We start from the raw sequence: 17500 nt of genomic DNA, 5'->3' as shown, positions 1-17500 counted from the left end.
TATATATATCTCTATCTATATATATCTCTATCTATATATATCTCTATCTATATATATATATATATATATATATATATATATATATCTATATAATATAAAAATCCGATGTTAATGTGGGTTTCCACAATGTCACCAGAGTTCTTCTTCAAGTTTCCATTTCATACATGGTGATGGAAAAAGCAACAATGTATTGGTACTCCCTCCAGTACAAGTTTAATTGATTGCCATAACCAAAGGAAGCCACCGATGGTAGCTATAGTGTCACTTACTCAGAACTTTACTTGCATGTGATTTACAGGTTCCTATGATACCCTCCTGTACCTTCCTTTTCTAGAATCTTGGCTGCAATAACCAACAGCACAAGGGCAGGAGGGGGTAACTAAGTCATTATAAATACATTGGCAAAGATGTACTTTGAAACCGGACAGAGGCTTCACTGAAGTGTGGCAAGTTTGCTTTAAGGCATTTATGTGTTTGATCTTGACCAGACTGTAGATTGGTGGTACCCTGGGCCACACTGCCAAAAACAGGCCTTTGAGGATTGCCGCGTTAGTACACAGTAATCCCCATCTGGCAGCCAGCCAAGCAGGAAGCAACGCTCACTTCCTGTTGGCGAAGCGATAACATGCATGGAAACGTACTGCTAAAATACACTTCCGTGCATGCGGGACACTTGAAAATTGTGGTCGTTTTAAAAAGCACACGTCACCATAGAATTAGACATAGACATAGGATGCGGCAAAAATGTCACTTCCATCGCACCACACCGCGTCGGTATGAAAAGCTCTATAGAGTAACATTGCCCTAGCGGTGGGGTATGGTAAAAATGCCACTTCGCCCCAGTGTGAAAGGGCCCTAAAGATACTCTAGTACCTAGGTTCTCAATGTGTGGTATGCATACCCCAGGGGGTACTTCTGGTGGTTCCAGGGGGTACTGGGGCTTGATATACTTAACCAAGAATAAAAAATTTAGAGTTTTAGAAAATTATAAATCTTATTTAAAGCGGAACTGTAGATATAAAATAAACACATTTCACTTACCTGGGGCTTCCCCAAGCCCCCAGCAGCTGTCCTGTCCTGCGCCGAATCTCCACGAGTCTCCGTTCCCCCGCCGCCGCTCCTTCCCGTACCTCGACTTGTAAATCGAGGCCAGCGCGGCCCTGCCAAGCGTATCCTTTCTTCGCGTTCCCCTCTGCAATAGCGGGGAACGCGAAGAAAGGATACGTGTGGCCAGAGCCACGCAGGGGCCTGGCGGCGGGAGAACGGAGGCTCATCGAGAAGCGGGACAGGACGCCTGCTGGGGGCTTGTGGAAGCCCCAGGTAAGTGAAACAATGTGTTTATTTTATATCTACAGTTCAGCTTTATACAGCATTAAATTAGTATTTTAGCTAATTAAAAGCAATAGGAAATGCTTGGAAACTATTTAGAACCAATTATCATGTACTACGATTAAATATATATTTGTCAAGGGGTACTTGTGATAATGTTTACTATGCTAGGGGGTACTTGGTGAGTACAGGGTTTTAAAAGGGGTACATACCTATAAAATGTTGAGAAACACTGCTCTAGTAAGTACACAGAGCAAGGTGCGACCACAAGCAGTATTCCATATTAATGTTGAATATTTTATAAAGGATCCCAGCAAAAGAACAGAGGGGCATAGGAGGACCAGGGAAGCTTTTGGACCATCCAGTGGCTTCTCCCGACTGAGACAAGTAGCTGACTTTATGCAGTCTTGCTGCATTTTTAAAGCAAACCTGAACTGAAAAATAAAAGTCAAAATAAACATCCGCACGTCATACTTGCCTCCCGCATAGTCTGCTTATGAATCTTTCTCTTCTCCCGCGTCCTGTGTGTCCACTATGATCAATGGAATTCTCTGTCCTCCATTTCAACAGCTTCTGCATTAGTACTCCGCTAACAAGTAATATCGCTTGAGCCATAGGGAAACATGGACATTCCCTTGCACATCAGTTGTAATTTCAGTTATAACTGACTGCAAATGATATTGTGAAAAGGGGACCTAAGACTTTTAACTTCCTGTAAAACAAGTCTGACAAAATCTTGTCAGAACTGGAAGATAATAACAATAAACAAAAGGGCACTCACAGCATGAAACAAGTATTAGGTGGATGCCCTATCCAGGACAGATTTCACCTCATGTAATTGGCTGTATGGGAAGACAGCCTGTGAAATCGGAAATGTCAGAACTGGGAGGAATTATTGTTAGAAGAAAATGGGGAGCTTCTGAGAGGAACTGACGACAAGGTAAGTATGTTGTATTCATTTGCAGGCACATCATGTGTTTATTTTAAATTTTACTCGTTTCATGTTCACTTTTAATAAATGCTTCTAAAATTAACTTGAAATTAAATATTTTTATGAGATTAGTAAAGCAGTCAATTTATGTCTGTCTGACATTATTTGCCTAGGTGTAGTGCAGATCTTCTGGCTGTAATACTTTTGACGCCTGCATTTGAAAGAGGTAAACAGGCTTAGAATGTCAAATGAGTCAGTAGACTTGCATGTTCATTCCAGGTGAACCATTTAAAGGCAGAGACTTGTTTTGGCAGTGACTCTTCCCCATGTTTCTTTTGACTAATGATTTACTGAGAAGTTGGTTTATGTTTACTTCAGATAACCAATCGAGTACAAAGATGTTCCTCATGTGTTCTTTCAACTTCTAAGCACAGTATTTAATAATTGAAGTGGTAGCAGTAGGGTATTGTACCGTGTTAGCCATCAGTAAAAGCAAGAAGTTTTAAATCGGGATGATACAATTTTATACAACCGGATTTGTTCTGAGAGGATGGACAGAGACAAGCGCCTGGATCGCCTTAAGAACGCTTTCATGAAACAAGTTTACAGTCCTCTTATGACTGAGGCCCAAATCAGGAAAGCCAACATCATCCCCAGGACTGAACTCCTGAAATATAAGCAAAACTAGAAAGAGGATTGTGTCCCTTTGGTTGTCACCTACAACCCACACCTGGAAATCTTAAGGAGGATTGCTAAGGAACTTCATTCCATTTTACACAAGGATCACAGACTGAGAAAGATATTGTCTAAACCTCCCCTCTTGTCATATCGGCAACCACACAATCTAAAACATGATTGTCAGGAGTTCTTTGACTAGGCCACAACAAAACGGAACATCACCTTGCCGACAAAAAAGGTGTGGGACCTGCAGACACATTTACTCCACTGACAGGTTAACAATACCAGGTTCACAACAGGAGTACAGAGTACAAGGCACATTTTCCTGTGGTTCCACCAATCTGGTATATCTGATCATGTGTGCTAAATGTCCCAATGTTATGTACGTGGGAGAAACTGGACAAACTCTGCGCAAACGTATGAATGGACACAAGTACACTGTTAACGATACCAAATCTGAACTTCCACTTGCTACACACTTTCGTTCCAACGGACACAGCATGTATGATCTTCGTGTCACTGCCCTGAAGGGTGGCTTCAAAACGTCAAATGATCGATTAAAAGCAGAAACAACATTTATAAATTGGTTCAAAGCGGTGGACAAAGGCATGAATAAGGACAAAAACTTTTTATATTGGTATGAGGCTGAGGATATTTAATGCCAAAACTCTTTCTCAGCCTATATAGCTAAACTTGTGAACTCAGAATTTACGATGCCTCTGTGACAGTCCAAATCCCAGGTCTGTGAGCATGGTGTAAACAAGGATTCTTATCTCCACTAACAACCTCCCATGTGTTCTGTTTCAGTTAAGGCATCTTAATGACATGTATTTATGCTTGAAAAACATCTATGTATCCCCTTTTGATGATGCATGTATAAAGCTGTCTGTACCATCAGCCTGCAAGCAAACAGGATTTAAGCCAGAAGAAGGCTGCAAAGCCGAAAGCTTGCTTATTCTTATTATTTTTTCGTTAGCCAATAAATGGCATCATCCTGATTTGAAACTTCTTGCTTATATTTGAAGTGGAAACAGCTAAATTCCCTTACTATCAAATATAATGCCACAATTTAAATACAATTCCTAAAGAATAAAAATTCTCAGGATATGTCTAGAAAGGGTTACAAAACCATCATGGCCCCCTTTGTGCTTGTTTAGCATCATCTTGCTTGTGTCCTGTTGCCAAGGTTGTGCAGCGGGCATCCAGTCTTGTGTGGGACATCGATCTGTTGCACAATGAGTGCATGCAGATGTACAGTCTGTGTGTTGCAACACATGCCAGCTCCCGTAAAGGCTCTTTTTGACAGTAGTTACTGCTGCAACTTCAGCTGCACAGGGTTCTTTCACATTAGAGCTCACTTCCAGCATTTTAACACAAAGTCAATACTTTGCGTTAACCAAGGTAAAATGAAAGTCCATAGACTTTCATTTTACCTTTCACACCCGACGTTTCGGTGCATTGCGGTTCGACGCACCTGGGAGCTTTTAATGGTTGGGAGGCGGCATTTTCCCGTCTGGTTAATAGCTACCGCCGCTGATTGCTTTGCACCGCAGCATCCCGACGACACGCCGCAGCCTATTCAACGCGTGCAGGATAACGGCTCCTGCACGCGTTGTTAGATGTGAAAGAGCCCTTAGAGATCAATACTGTAGCTCTCTTAACCCGACTTGTTACCAAACCTGACTGCAGACTTGCGGGCAATCTGATCACCCACCCACACTAATAGATCGCCCGCAGATCCGACGTCCGATCACCTCCCAAATGCAGTGTTTACATCTGTTCTCTACCCTAAACACCCACTAATTACCCATCAATCACCCCCTGTCACTGGTACCTATCAGATTAGACCCCTATCTGCCCCTTGGGCACTCAATCACCCGCCCACACCCTCAGAACGCCCTCAGACCCCAGCCCTGATCACCTCGCCAGTGCATTGCTTGCATCTATTCCCCCCTCTAATCACACCTTGATACACCCATCAATCACCTCCTGTCACCCCCTAGCACACCTACCCATCAGATCAGGCCCTAATTTGCCCCGTGTGGGCTCCTGATCACTCGGCCAAACCCTCAGATCCCCCCCAGACCCCCTTCCGATCACCTCCCCAGTGCATTGATTGCATCTATTTTCCCCTCTAACCACCCCCTGAGACACCCATCAATCACCTCCTGTCACCCCCCTAGCACTCCTATCCATCAGATCAGGCCCAATACAACCTGTCATCTAAAAGGCCACCCTGCTTATGACCGGTTCCACAAAATTCGCCCCCTCATAGACCACCTGTCATCAAAATTTGCAGATGCTTATACCCCTGAACAGTCATTTTGAGACATTTGGTTCCCAGACTACTCACGGTTTTGGGCCCGTAAAATGCCAGGGCGGTATAGGAACCCCACAAGTGACCCCATTTTAGAAAAAAAGACACCCCAAGGTATTCTGTTAGGTGTATGACAAGTTCATAGAAGATTTTATTTTTTGTCAAGTTAGCGGAAATTTATTTTTATTTTCACAAAGTGTCATTTTTCACTAACTTGTGACAAAAAATAAAATCTTCTATGAACTCGCCATACACCTAACGGAATACCTGGGGGTGTCTTCTTTCAAAAATGGGGTCACTTGTGGGGTTCCTGCCCTGGCATTTTAGGGGCCCTAAACCGTGAGGAGTCGTCTAGAAACCAAATGCCACATATACCCATATACACATACCCATGCTGGGTGGGAGAAATATCTCTGTAAATAAACAATTGTGTGTAAAAAAAAAAAAAAAATCAAACAATTGTCATTTACAGAGATATTTTTCCCACCCAGCATGGGTATGTGTAAAAATACACCCCAAAACACATTATACTACTTCTCCTGAGTACGGCGGTACCACATGTGTGGCACTTTTTTACACCCTAAGTACGCTAAGGGGCCCAAAGTCCAATGAGTACCTTTAGGATTTCACAGGTCATTTTGCGACATTTGGTTTCAAGACTACTCCTCACAGTTTAGGGCCCCTAAAATGCCAGGGCAGTATAGGAACCCCACAAATGACCCCATTCTAGAAAGAAGAAACCCAAAGGTATTCCATTAGGAGTATGGTGAGTTCATAGAAGATTTTATTTTTTGTCACAAGTTAGCGGAAAATGACACTTTGTGAAAAAAAAAAACAATTAAAATCAATTTCCGCTAACTTGTGACAAAAAAATAAAATCTTCTATGAACTCACCATACTCCTAACGGAATACCTTTGGGTGTCTTCTTTCTAGAATGGGGTCATTTGTGGGGTTCCTATACTGCCCTGGCATTTTAGGGGCCCTCTTGAAACAAAAATGACCTGTGAAATCCTAAATGTACTCATTGGACTTTGGGCCCCTTAGCGCAGTTAGGGTGCAAAAAAGTGCCACACGTGGTATCGCCGTACTCGGGAGAAGTAGTTTAATGTGTTTTGGGGTGTATTTTTACACATATCCATGCTGAGTGGGAGAAAGATCTCTGTAAATGGACAATTGTGTGTAAAAAAAAAATCAAACAATTGTCATTTATAGAGATATTTCTCCCACCCAGCATGGGTATGTGTAAAAATACACCCCAAAACACATTATACTACTTCTCCTGAGTACGACAATACCACATGTGTGGCACTTTTTTGCAGCCTAACTGCGCTAAGGGGCCCAAAGTCCAATGAGCTTACAATTTAGCACCCCCCAAAATGTCAGGACAGTAAACACCCCACATATGTCCCCATTTTGGAAAGTAGACACTTTAAAGTATTCAGAGAGGAGCATAGTGAGTCCGTGGCAGATTTCATTTTTTTTTTTTTGTCGCAAGTTAGAAGAAATGGAAACTTTTTTTTTGTCACAAAGTGTCATTTTCCGCTTACTTGTGACAAAAAATATCTTCTATGAACTCACTATGCCTCTCAGTAAATACTTTGGGATGTCTTCTTTCCAAAATGGGGTCATTTGAGGGGTATTTATACTATCCTGGAATTCTAGCCCCTCATGAAACATGTCAGGTGGTCAGGAAAGTCAGAGATGCTGGAAAATGGGAAAATTCACTTTTTGCACCATAGTTTGTAAACGCTATAACTTTTACCCAAACCAATAAATATAGGCTGAATGGGTTTTTTTTTTAATCAAAAACATGTCTGTCCACATTTTTCGCGCTGCATGTATACAAAAATTTTACTTTATTTGAAAAATGTCAGCACAGAAAGTTAAAAAAATCATTTTTTTGACAAAATTCATGTCTTTTTTGATGAATATAATAAAAAGTAAAAATCGCAGCAGCAATCAAATAGCACCAAAAGAAAGCTTTATTAGTGACAAGAAAAGGAGCCAAAATTCATTTAGGTGGTAGGTTGTATGAGCGAGCAATAAACCGTGAAAGCTGCAGTGGTCTGAATGGAAAAAAAGTGCCTGGTCCTTAAGGGGGGTAAAGCCCACGGTCCTCAAGTGGTTAAAGGGAATGTCCAAGCAAAATAAAAAAAAATGAGTTTCTCTTACCTGGGGCTTCTACCAGCCCCATGCAGCCATCCTGTGCCCTCGTAGTCACTCACTGCTGCTCCAGTCCCCCGCTGGCAGCTTGCCGACCTCGGAGGTCGGTGGGACGCATTGCGTACATTTTTACGCATTCCCGCTAGTGCAGGAACATTAACCCATACATTTTTACGCGTTACTGGTTTAATGTGTACATTTTTACGCATTGAACCAGTAATGCGTAAAAATGTATGTGTTAATGTTCCTGCACTAGCGGGAATGCGTAAAAATGTACGCAATGCGTCCTGCCGACCTCCGAGGTCGGCAAGCTGCCAGCGGGGGACTGGAGCAGCAGTGAGTGACTACGAGGGCACAGGATGGCTGCATGGGGCTGGTAGAAGCCCCAGGTAAGTGAAACTCATTTTTTTATTTTGCTTGGATATTCCCTTTAAGCTATATTCAGAAAAGTTCCACTTTAATGTTATATTGCATAATTGTTTAGTATATTTGATGTTCCAGACCTAGATCCCCATTTCCACAAATAACATGGTAACTGCACTGACTTGGTCAACACTATGGCCATATGCAATTCACTTTTTTCACTAAGTTTTCCTCTTATGTGATATTTTCAAACTTGTCATTAAAATGCCTTTTTAAATCATCACCAAGCAAGAAAATACTTTAAATGGTTTTTTATAGTACCTTTTCACCTACTTTTTGGCACTTTTTCAGTTATAAAGTTATTTTAAAGAGAAGATGAAAAATAATCTCCTAGGAGAAAATGCATGAGAAAAAGTCAATAGCACATGGGTCCATGTGGGGAGAAATGGTTCCTAGTTTTCCTAGTGACTGACGGCCTAGTCACTACCTGTTGATCACTAGGGACGTGACTGCAGTGATGTTTACAGTTCAGCCTGAGGTTGAAAAATGCTCTCTGCCAACACTGTGCAGCCACAACTTTGGACGATTATATTGCAAAAACATATTGTTGCAATGTATTTTAATAAATTTAAATGTACACTTTTCAAAAACTTACATTTTTATGAAGTTATTAAAAGCAAAGATGAGCGAGGGTTTTAAAAGGAACCCGAGGTGAGAAACATATGAAGGCTACCATATTTATTTCCTTTTAAACAATACCAGTAGCTTGCCAGTCCTGCTGATCTTTCTGGTCAGCAGTGTCTGAATCACACACCTGAAACAAGCATGCAGTTTTTATTGTCAGATTTTTGTCAGAAACATCTGATCTACAGCATGCTTGTTCAGGGTATAGTAATATGAGGCAGTGGATCAGCAGGACAGCCAGACAATGTGCATTGTTTAAAAGGAGATAAATATGTCAGCCTCCATATTTCTCACCTCTGGTTCCCTGTAAAAATCTTTTCATCCAGGCATTTGCCTACCCTTTTTTTCTGCAATGTAAAAACAAAAAGTACCTGGCACACTGATTTACAGGTGCTGATCATCTCCTCCTCCTCTCCCTCCTCATTTCTGTTTAGCAAGCTGCCTACTCCACCCCCATCCCTGGCTGTCAGTACCATATCCATTAAGGCTTCTTGCACACCAAGACGTTGTGTTAGGTGGCACGTTAAGGTCGCATAACGTGCACCTAACACAACGTATGGTGCTGCAAAAGCCGACGGTAGAGTGAGCCGCGTTCGGCGGCTCGATTCCTATAATGTCTCCCAGAGTGGCGCTGATTGGCCAGCGGGACCACGTGATGCGGAGCAAGACACTCCGCATCACGTAGTCCCGCCGGCCAATCAGCTGCCGCCAGTGCAGTGAATATTAAGTAGCCATGTGCGCGGCTACTGTAGCTGGCTCTCCCCGCCTCCTCTCCGCCCCCCACTGCGCATGTGCAAACAGTCTAACGCGGCTATAGCCGCTCCAACGCCGTAGCATGCTGCACTTTGCACCGAACGTGCAGCATTACATGTAACGCAACGTGGGCTGTGTGAACAGCCCACTTGTGTTACATTGCTGTGCGTTGGGGGAGCGTTACAGGCGCACTAACGTGCGCCTGTAACGTCTTGGTGTGTAAGCAGCCTAAAGTATGTTTTCACATTCTTAAGTAATTAAAACAGTCCTTATTAAAATATTTCCATATATTTCAAGTATTTTAACAAGCTGTATTATACAGACATGCCTATGATTACATTGATCGATTTTTCCCAGGCCTTTTACCAGGCTTTTACAACAAAACATGCAAATATCCAATCTTTCCTCTCAGCTGTTAGTGAGATGGGAGTGATTAATCATGACTCTGTGCATGTAGAGCCAGCATATTCACGGATATGTAAGATTTCCTCTTTCAAATGACTTGTGTAGTGATGGCATAGGTGTTGCAGAATAGATTTACTAAAATGAAGTTACCCTTTAAGTCTCATAGTAATAAATGACATGGTCCAGACACTTATGGGTAGTTAAAGGACGAGTGAAGCGAGAGGGATATGGAGACTGCCATATGTTGCCTGGCTGTCCTGACGATCCTCTGCCTCTAATGCCTGGTACTTGTGAGATTTTTCTGGCAGATTTACTGCCAGATCGATTTTTCAAATTCCAACATGTCCGATCTGATTTCCGATAATTTTTTTTCGAACTTCCATAGAAGTGAACGGAAAATTAATCAGAAAATCGTTCAGAAATCAGATTGGTCATGTTGGAAATAATCTGCCAGAAAATCATCGTATGTACCAGGCATAATGCTTTTAGCCATAAACCCTGAACAAGCATATGCAGATCAGCTGCAGTCTGATATTGTCAGATATGACAAGATTAGCTGCATAGTTGTTTCAGATGTTATTCAGACATTACTGCAGCCAAAGAGATCAGCAGGACTGCCAGGTAACTGGTATTGTTTAAAAGGAAATAAATATGGTAGCATTTATATTCTTCTCTCTACGGTTGTCCTTTAAGGGTTTATCTCTTCCTAGAGGAAGGTCAGAAGAGGCACCATTGTATGTTATTTTTTTTTTAGATTGCGTTGCCCAGCTCTTGTTGTTCTGAAGACATTGGACACACACAAATGCAGAATGGCCTGTGTGATTCCAGTACAATGTTTACATCTAAGGCTACATTCGCAGTGGGCGTTGTGTTCCCTGTAAGAGCAGGAACGCAACAGGTAAGCGGCGCTACATGTTATCCGTGCGTCGCATACAGTCAATGAAAAGTATGCTTCACTGCTGTGTGCTTTGCAATAATACACCCACCGCATTGTAAACGATGCATAGGTAGTGCATTGCACATTACAAAGACCACACACAAAAACACACCACTGGGAACTTGGCCAAAAAGTATAGCTTGTTTTCTAGCTAGGAAGTCTGTAACATCTTAGAAAAGTATCTGAACCTTTAACTTGTACATACTGTGTCTGAAATTGGACTTCTATCGGTTCAGGTATTAATATTTTTAGAGATGATCTATGAGATGTTAATTTTTTCAACTTGGATGTAAATTGCATCCAGCTTGGAATTGGGACAATTCAAACTGGCATTGTTTGCATTTGACTGGGTCCATTCCAAGCTGCATACAAATTGCATTACATTTTACATCCAAGTCAGGAATATTAGCATCTGATTGATGATCTCTGTTTGTTTATTTTAAATTTGTTAAGCAAAAAAAAAAAAAAAGAAAGAAAAGAAACTGATGTATAGACCGTATGTATATTTTTTTTTCAATAGGTGCAGATTTAGTCAGATGTTACATCCTATTTTTGATGAAGCTTCCAACATAATTAAAGAAGAATATCCTGATAGAAGTAAAGTGGTCTTTGCTAGAGTGGATTGCGATCAACATTGTAAGTGTACTAGGCATCAGCCTCTCAGCGTGTGTTTTTACAGTTACTCTGTAAATATTTGGACATTGGTATAGTTATTTCTGCTTTATTTTTTTTTCTAAAAATATTGCAGTTAACATTATATAATGAAACTGAAAGTGCAGACTACCAGCTTTTAATTTGAAGGTGTTTGCATACCAACTTTGTTAAGGATTTGTGTCCCTTTTCTTTTCAAAGGCAAAAATAATAAATCTAAAAAAAAAATGGTCAGTTAATTAAAGTTCTTTCATTACCAAGTGTGAAAATGTCTTTCCTTTTTTTCATTGGCAATTAAGCAGGTAGAAGACCTGCAGCTGATGCCAAGTGTGACATTTTCATTAGGAGGCCTTTGCTGTGCACTCTCATTATAAGGTCCAAAAAGCTGTTGGCGCAATTAAAGCGGGCTATAATTTGGATGGCATACATGGTATAGCAAAAATGAGGAATGTCAACATGTTCAATTTAGTACATCTTTGATAAAGAAGATCTTGTGTAGCCCTGAAGCAGGTGACAAATTTAGGATGAACTGTCTAACTGAAGTTGGAAGTCTACACTTTAATTAAATTTTGATTGCTTCATTTAAAATACATAGTGGTATGAGACTGTTTCTCATTCTAGTGATGGACACTTCTTGCAACATTTGCCTATAAAGAAGTCTCTGCTTGTTGAGACGTTATAGGGATGCACAGAACATAGCGCTTACAATATAAAAACAAAACTGTCCATTTTTTTTCCCCACCGAGACCAGTAGCCAGGAGAAAAAAAACACAGCAACCTTACCCATGCTTAATTCCACAGAGATGCAAGTCAGCCTTGATTAAAGGGGCACTATGGCGATAAAAATTTAAAATATGTGCAAACATAAAAAATAAAGAAGTACGTTTTTCCAGAGTAAATGAGCCATAAATTACTTTTCTGCCTTGTTACTGTCACCTACAGTAGGTAGTAGAAATCTGACAGAAGTGACAGGTTTTGGACTAATCCATCTCTTTATGGGGGGATTCTCAGGAATTTATTTTCAAAAGCACTTAGTGAATGGCAGTTGCTCTGTCCAGCTGCCAAAAAACTGTGTAGCGAGCTGGCCAGCATCATTGTTTAGATCCTTTTTAGGGAATATCTTTATAAAGAATAAAAGCCTTGCTGAGAATCTCCTATGAAGAGATGGACTAGTCCAAAACCTGTCACTTCTGTCAGATTTCTACTACCTACTTACTGTAAGTGCAACAGGGGAAAAGCAAGTTATGGCTCATTTTACTCTGGAAAAAACATGCTTCTTATTTGTTTGTGCATATTTTACATTTTACAATTTTTTTGCCATAGCACCCCTTTAAGTAGATCAACAACCAGGTTAAGTATAAATGCCATGATAGCCTTATCAATAATCACAATCGAATACAAGGCATACCACGGCATAGAATGCGATAAAAAGTCCAGTGTGTGTGCATGCGCCTCTGTTCCAGGGGGGGGGGGGGGGGGGGGGGGGTAATCCCTAATCTTGACAAATTCATGCAGTTAGCTTGTGCTTCGGTTATTATAGTCAGATCAGATCCTCAACCACGGGTAAAAGACTGCACCCAATTGGAAAAGTAATCACTGATTGGTTAGACTACGATCAACCCAGCTTGTGGGGCATTTAACCTGGTCTCCTTGCCTCCTCACGATTGCACAGAGCAGCAGATCAAAATCTTCGTCCAAAGTACTGATATCAATTTCACAGCGTGCAGTTTACATGAAAGTGCACATTGTGAAGTATAGTATACCTAAAAAAATAAGCATGGAGCTCTGATTGTGGAGTGCCGTTTAAAATTATTATTAAAACTTTATTTAAAAAGAACACTCGCATTCTTTTGCTTTTGGAATGTTAGAGCGGCTTCCACCCCGCGTGCTCTCCTGGGTTATATTGCCTGCCACTCCCAATACCTCTCTTCACCAGACCTCTGTGACTTCCTAGTCAGTCTCCCTCACGTGCTAGACTTCACCTTACTAGTTTCGTCACTGGGCGTGACTCATCAGGGGATTAATGTACCTTGTTATAATAAATAAAGATTTTATTTTTTTTTAAAATACACCGTGTTGGCATGAAGAGATAAAAGTCCTACCATGTACCTGGAGTGAAGGTCACTGTTTCACCTTTTTAGTTCTGGTGAGAATATAGGTGTCTTGTAGGTTTTCTTCTCTCTTGTGTTTAACATACAGAGAATATTTGATTCCACAATGAGGTGGTGGTAAAGAGCAATTTTATAATTTAATATCTATATTTACCAGGAAATCTAGTTTTCCCTTTGGAACTGCAATTCTCAAACTATGGCCCACTGAGAATTTTTTTACTGGCACATGAAACCCCCTAAATTCAATGCCTACATCATATTAACCACACAGACTATTACATTTTCAGAAAAATTGATCAGAATTTTCCAACACGGCCAGTTGAAAAATATGGGGGGGAGGGGTTTCAATCAAATTTCTTGAATTATTAAAACAATAATTTCTTGAATTAATCTAACGACCACCTCACGCCAATGGGCGTGAGCCCGTCTGCACCCCAGGACGGCCTAACTCCAATTGGCGTCAAGTCCTGGGGCAGGGTTTTGCAGGATATCGCATACGCCCGATTGAATGACTGAGCTCCGCCATTAGTCTCCCAGTGGCTGAAGCCTATGACAGCCGATCACTGTCATAGGCTGGCAGGGGGAGGGAGGGATAAGAAAATTAATTTAAAAAAAAAGGTATATTTATTTAAAAAAAAATTATTTGTAATAAATAAACAATCCTGGGAGTGGTCAGAGCCCGCCAACAGAAATTTCTGTTGGTGGGCAGAAAAGGGGGGTGGGGGGTCACTTGTGTGCTGAGTGGTGTGGCCCAGCAGTGAGGCCTTAAAGCTGCGGTGGCCTAAATTAAAAAAAAAAAATAGCCTGGTCACTAGAGGGGTGTAAGCCTAGTTAAGAGGTTGAAGCGTGAGCGCCTCTGATAGTCTATCGGAGGAGCTCACGCTCATTGCTACTACTGAATCGGGCACAACTTTTTCAGTTGACCCATGAAACGCGATGCCATATGTTTGTGTTGAAATCTATACTTTTCCAATATGCCGGTGTTATTTGGAGAGGTGTTTGCCTCTTTTTTCACCTATTATTGGCATATATAGTATATAGTTATATAGTTATTTTGGTTGAAAAAAGACATACGTCCATCGAGTTCAACCAGTACAAAGTACAACTCCAGCCTGCTCCCTCACATATCCCTGTTGATCCAGAGGAAGGCGAAAAAACCCTTACAAGGCATGGTCCAATTAGCCCCAAAAGGGAAAAATTCCTTCCCGACTCCAGATGGCAATCAGATAAAATCCCTGGATCAACATCATTCTGCCTTACCTAGTAATTGTAGCCATGGATGTCTTTCAACCCAAGGAAAGCATCTAAGCCCCCTTTAAATGCAGGTATAGAGTTTGCCATAACGACTTCCTGTGGCAATGCATTCCACATCTTAATCACTCTTACTGTAAAGAACCCTTTCCTAAATAAATGGCTAAAACGTTTTTTCCTCCATGCGCAGATCATGTCCCCTAGTCCTTTGAGAAGGCCTAGGGACAAAAAGCTCATCCGCCAAGCTATTATATTGCCCTCTGATGTATTTATACATGTTAATTAGATCTCCTCTAAGGCGTCTTTTCTCTAGACTAAATAAACCCAGTTTATTTAGTCTAGATTTACCAGGGTGGCCTCCTATACAGTTTACAGTTTAGTCCTAGACCTTTCAGAGGAGGTGTTATACCTTTGCAGTCTTGTACTATAAAGTTTCCAAGGAGAGTGACCATCCAGCTTCTGGTTTTGCCTGGACAACCGAGCGGAGACCGTTAATTCTCCCGCAGGCGCATATGGTGGTTGCAAGGATTGCAACCTACCTTTGTGAGTATAATACACCATCTTTCATACTTTGCACCTATACCTATTGGTACTGCACAGTTGGGCTACCGGTCTCTCTCATTTTCTCTAGGAGGCATTACACCCATCCTAGACTCCCTTGATACTTAATTCACAAATACCTTTTTTGGAGGACAAATAAGAATAAAACGTAACTTTTAATTCATATCTCTAAAATAGATCAAATACAAAGACTACTAATATTGGACAATGTGAAACAATTGGGTTGGCGGACATATTGTTAGTAGTCGTTGCGACAGGCCTGCCAATTTCCCAATGTAAACTTATTATAACCCTACACCCAAACCCTACATGTTTCGTTTCATTAAATTAGAAACTTCGTCAGGAGTGAACAGTAATAAAGTGCTAGAGTGCCAAAACGTGCTAAAATAAAGACATAGTAAATATCACATAGTACACATATTAGAGTAGTAGCTAGAATGGCCCCCAATTGGCAGGCAAATGAGCACTGACCGTTTGAGCTGTCCTTTTATACTGTGAGAGGATTCGCATTGCATGCTGGGAGAGGTGGTGTTTAAACACGCCATTGCACTGCCCATATGTTATCCTCAGATTGGCTTTAAGGTATGTCACTCACAATATAAGCTAATAGGCATCCCAGTCATAGAGGTATATAATGTTTCAAAGAGTAGCTAAAGAGTAACCTACAGCGCTCTACATACACAAATTAATGCTCCGTGATATATATTACCTATTGTGATGAAAACAAATTGCTCCCATATCGTAGAGTCATAGCAAAGTGCCAAGATCCCCTCATTCGTAAATGCCAGAACCTGATTGGCTAGAGGGTATGTCAGAGGGCGGGTTGTCTGCGCCTATCAGAGCGCATTCACTGCTCTGTTGGGCCAATGGGAAGCCGTTGCGTACTTTGCCCGGCTTCCGTGTATCCCTTCATGCGCCCAAGCAGTGCATAAATTAAGTGATGTCACGTTGAGAGCGGCCGTAGCCGCGTCTATGGACGGAGCATGGTTGCCAGGGCAACCGCCCTATAAACATAAACACACATCGCTGACAACAGCGTGTGTGAAGCGTGCACTAGGGAAAACTACGATGAGATTAATACAAAGGGAGATTCAATACATCTATTGTTACATACAGTGGTGATATAAGGTACATATTCTAATAGTCAAATGGCATGCAAAATAAAGACTGCCCCGAACCATATACCGCAGGTATAATCAGTATACATAATATACCCATCAGGGGAGATACTACCACCTAAATACACACATGATAATGCAAATTATTTTTGTAGCAAAATCTTTATGTATGTTTATATTGGGGGTAGCCATAGTTTTTGACTTTACTAAGACAGGCAGCCCTCTGCATCCAAATGATCACACACCCACCACTGATAATCGCATCTATGGAAAAACAGATGTATAAGTACCATATACAGGAAGGAATATTCTCATCACTAATTCCTTCTCTTCATGTGAATGAGGAAGGGAATAGGGAGGTAAGTCCGGGGAACGGATGATTTTTGGCAAGTAAGAAGTTAAATGAAAGGAGCAAAGGTAAACCCTTCATTGAGGCCACCGGGGCTCAGAGTGCCCAGTCGATAAATCCAACGGGCCTCTGGATTTATCGACTGGGCACTCTGAGCCCCGGTGGCCTCAATGAAGGGTTTACCTTTGCTCCTTTCATTTAACTTCTTACTTGCCAAAAATCATCCGTTCTCCGGACTTGCCTCCCTATTCCCTTCCTCATTCACATGAAGAGCCTCCTGTGCCCTCATGCCTAATCTGACCGTTTTTATGGCTAATCCTTGCTTGTAGAAGAGGAATTAGTGATGAGAATATTCCTTCCTGTATATGGTACTTATACATCTGTTTTTCCATAGATGCGATTATCAGTGGTGGGTGTGTGATCATTTGGGTGCAGAGGGCTGCCGGTCTTAGTAAAATAAAATCTATGGCTACCCCCAATATAAACATACATAAAGGTTTTGCTACAAAAATAATTTGCATTATCATGTGCGTATTTAGGTGGTAGTATCTCCCCTGATGGGTATATTATGTATACTGATTATACCTGCGGTATATGGTTCAGGGCAGTCTTTATTTTGCATGCCATTTGACTATTAGAATATATACCTTATATCACCACTGTATGTAACAATAGATGTATTGAATCTCCCTTTGTATTAATCTCATCGTAGTTTTCCCTAGTCCTAGTGCACGCTTCACACACGCTGTCGTCAGCGATGTGTGTTTGTTTATAGGGCGGTTGCCCTGGCAACCACGCTCCGTCCATAGACGCGGCTACGGCCGCTCTCAACGTGACGTCACGTAATTTATGCACTGCTTGGGCGCATGAAGGGATACACGGAAGCCGGGCAAAGTAC

General features: G+C 41.4%; 1 protein-coding gene across 1 annotated transcript in view; it reads left to right on the top strand.

The window, feature by feature from the left end:
- ERP44 (endoplasmic reticulum protein 44) overlaps positions 1 to 17500 on the top strand; it is a 150613-nt gene that overhangs the window by 85423 nt on the left and 47690 nt on the right. Inside the window, exon 4 of the mRNA XM_068238311.1 lies at positions 11082 to 11197. Within this exon, the coding sequence (XP_068094412.1) occupies positions 11082 to 11197 (116 nt within the window). The remainder of the gene's footprint in view (positions 1 to 11081; positions 11198 to 17500) is intronic.

Source organism: Hyperolius riggenbachi, chromosome 5, assembly GCF_040937935.1.
Source record: "Hyperolius riggenbachi isolate aHypRig1 chromosome 5, aHypRig1.pri, whole genome shotgun sequence".
Taxonomy (NCBI): Eukaryota; Metazoa; Chordata; class Amphibia; order Anura; family Hyperoliidae; genus Hyperolius; species Hyperolius riggenbachi.
The sequence above is the reverse complement of the archived record's forward strand: the minus strand, read 5'-3'. Positions and strand labels throughout refer to the sequence as shown.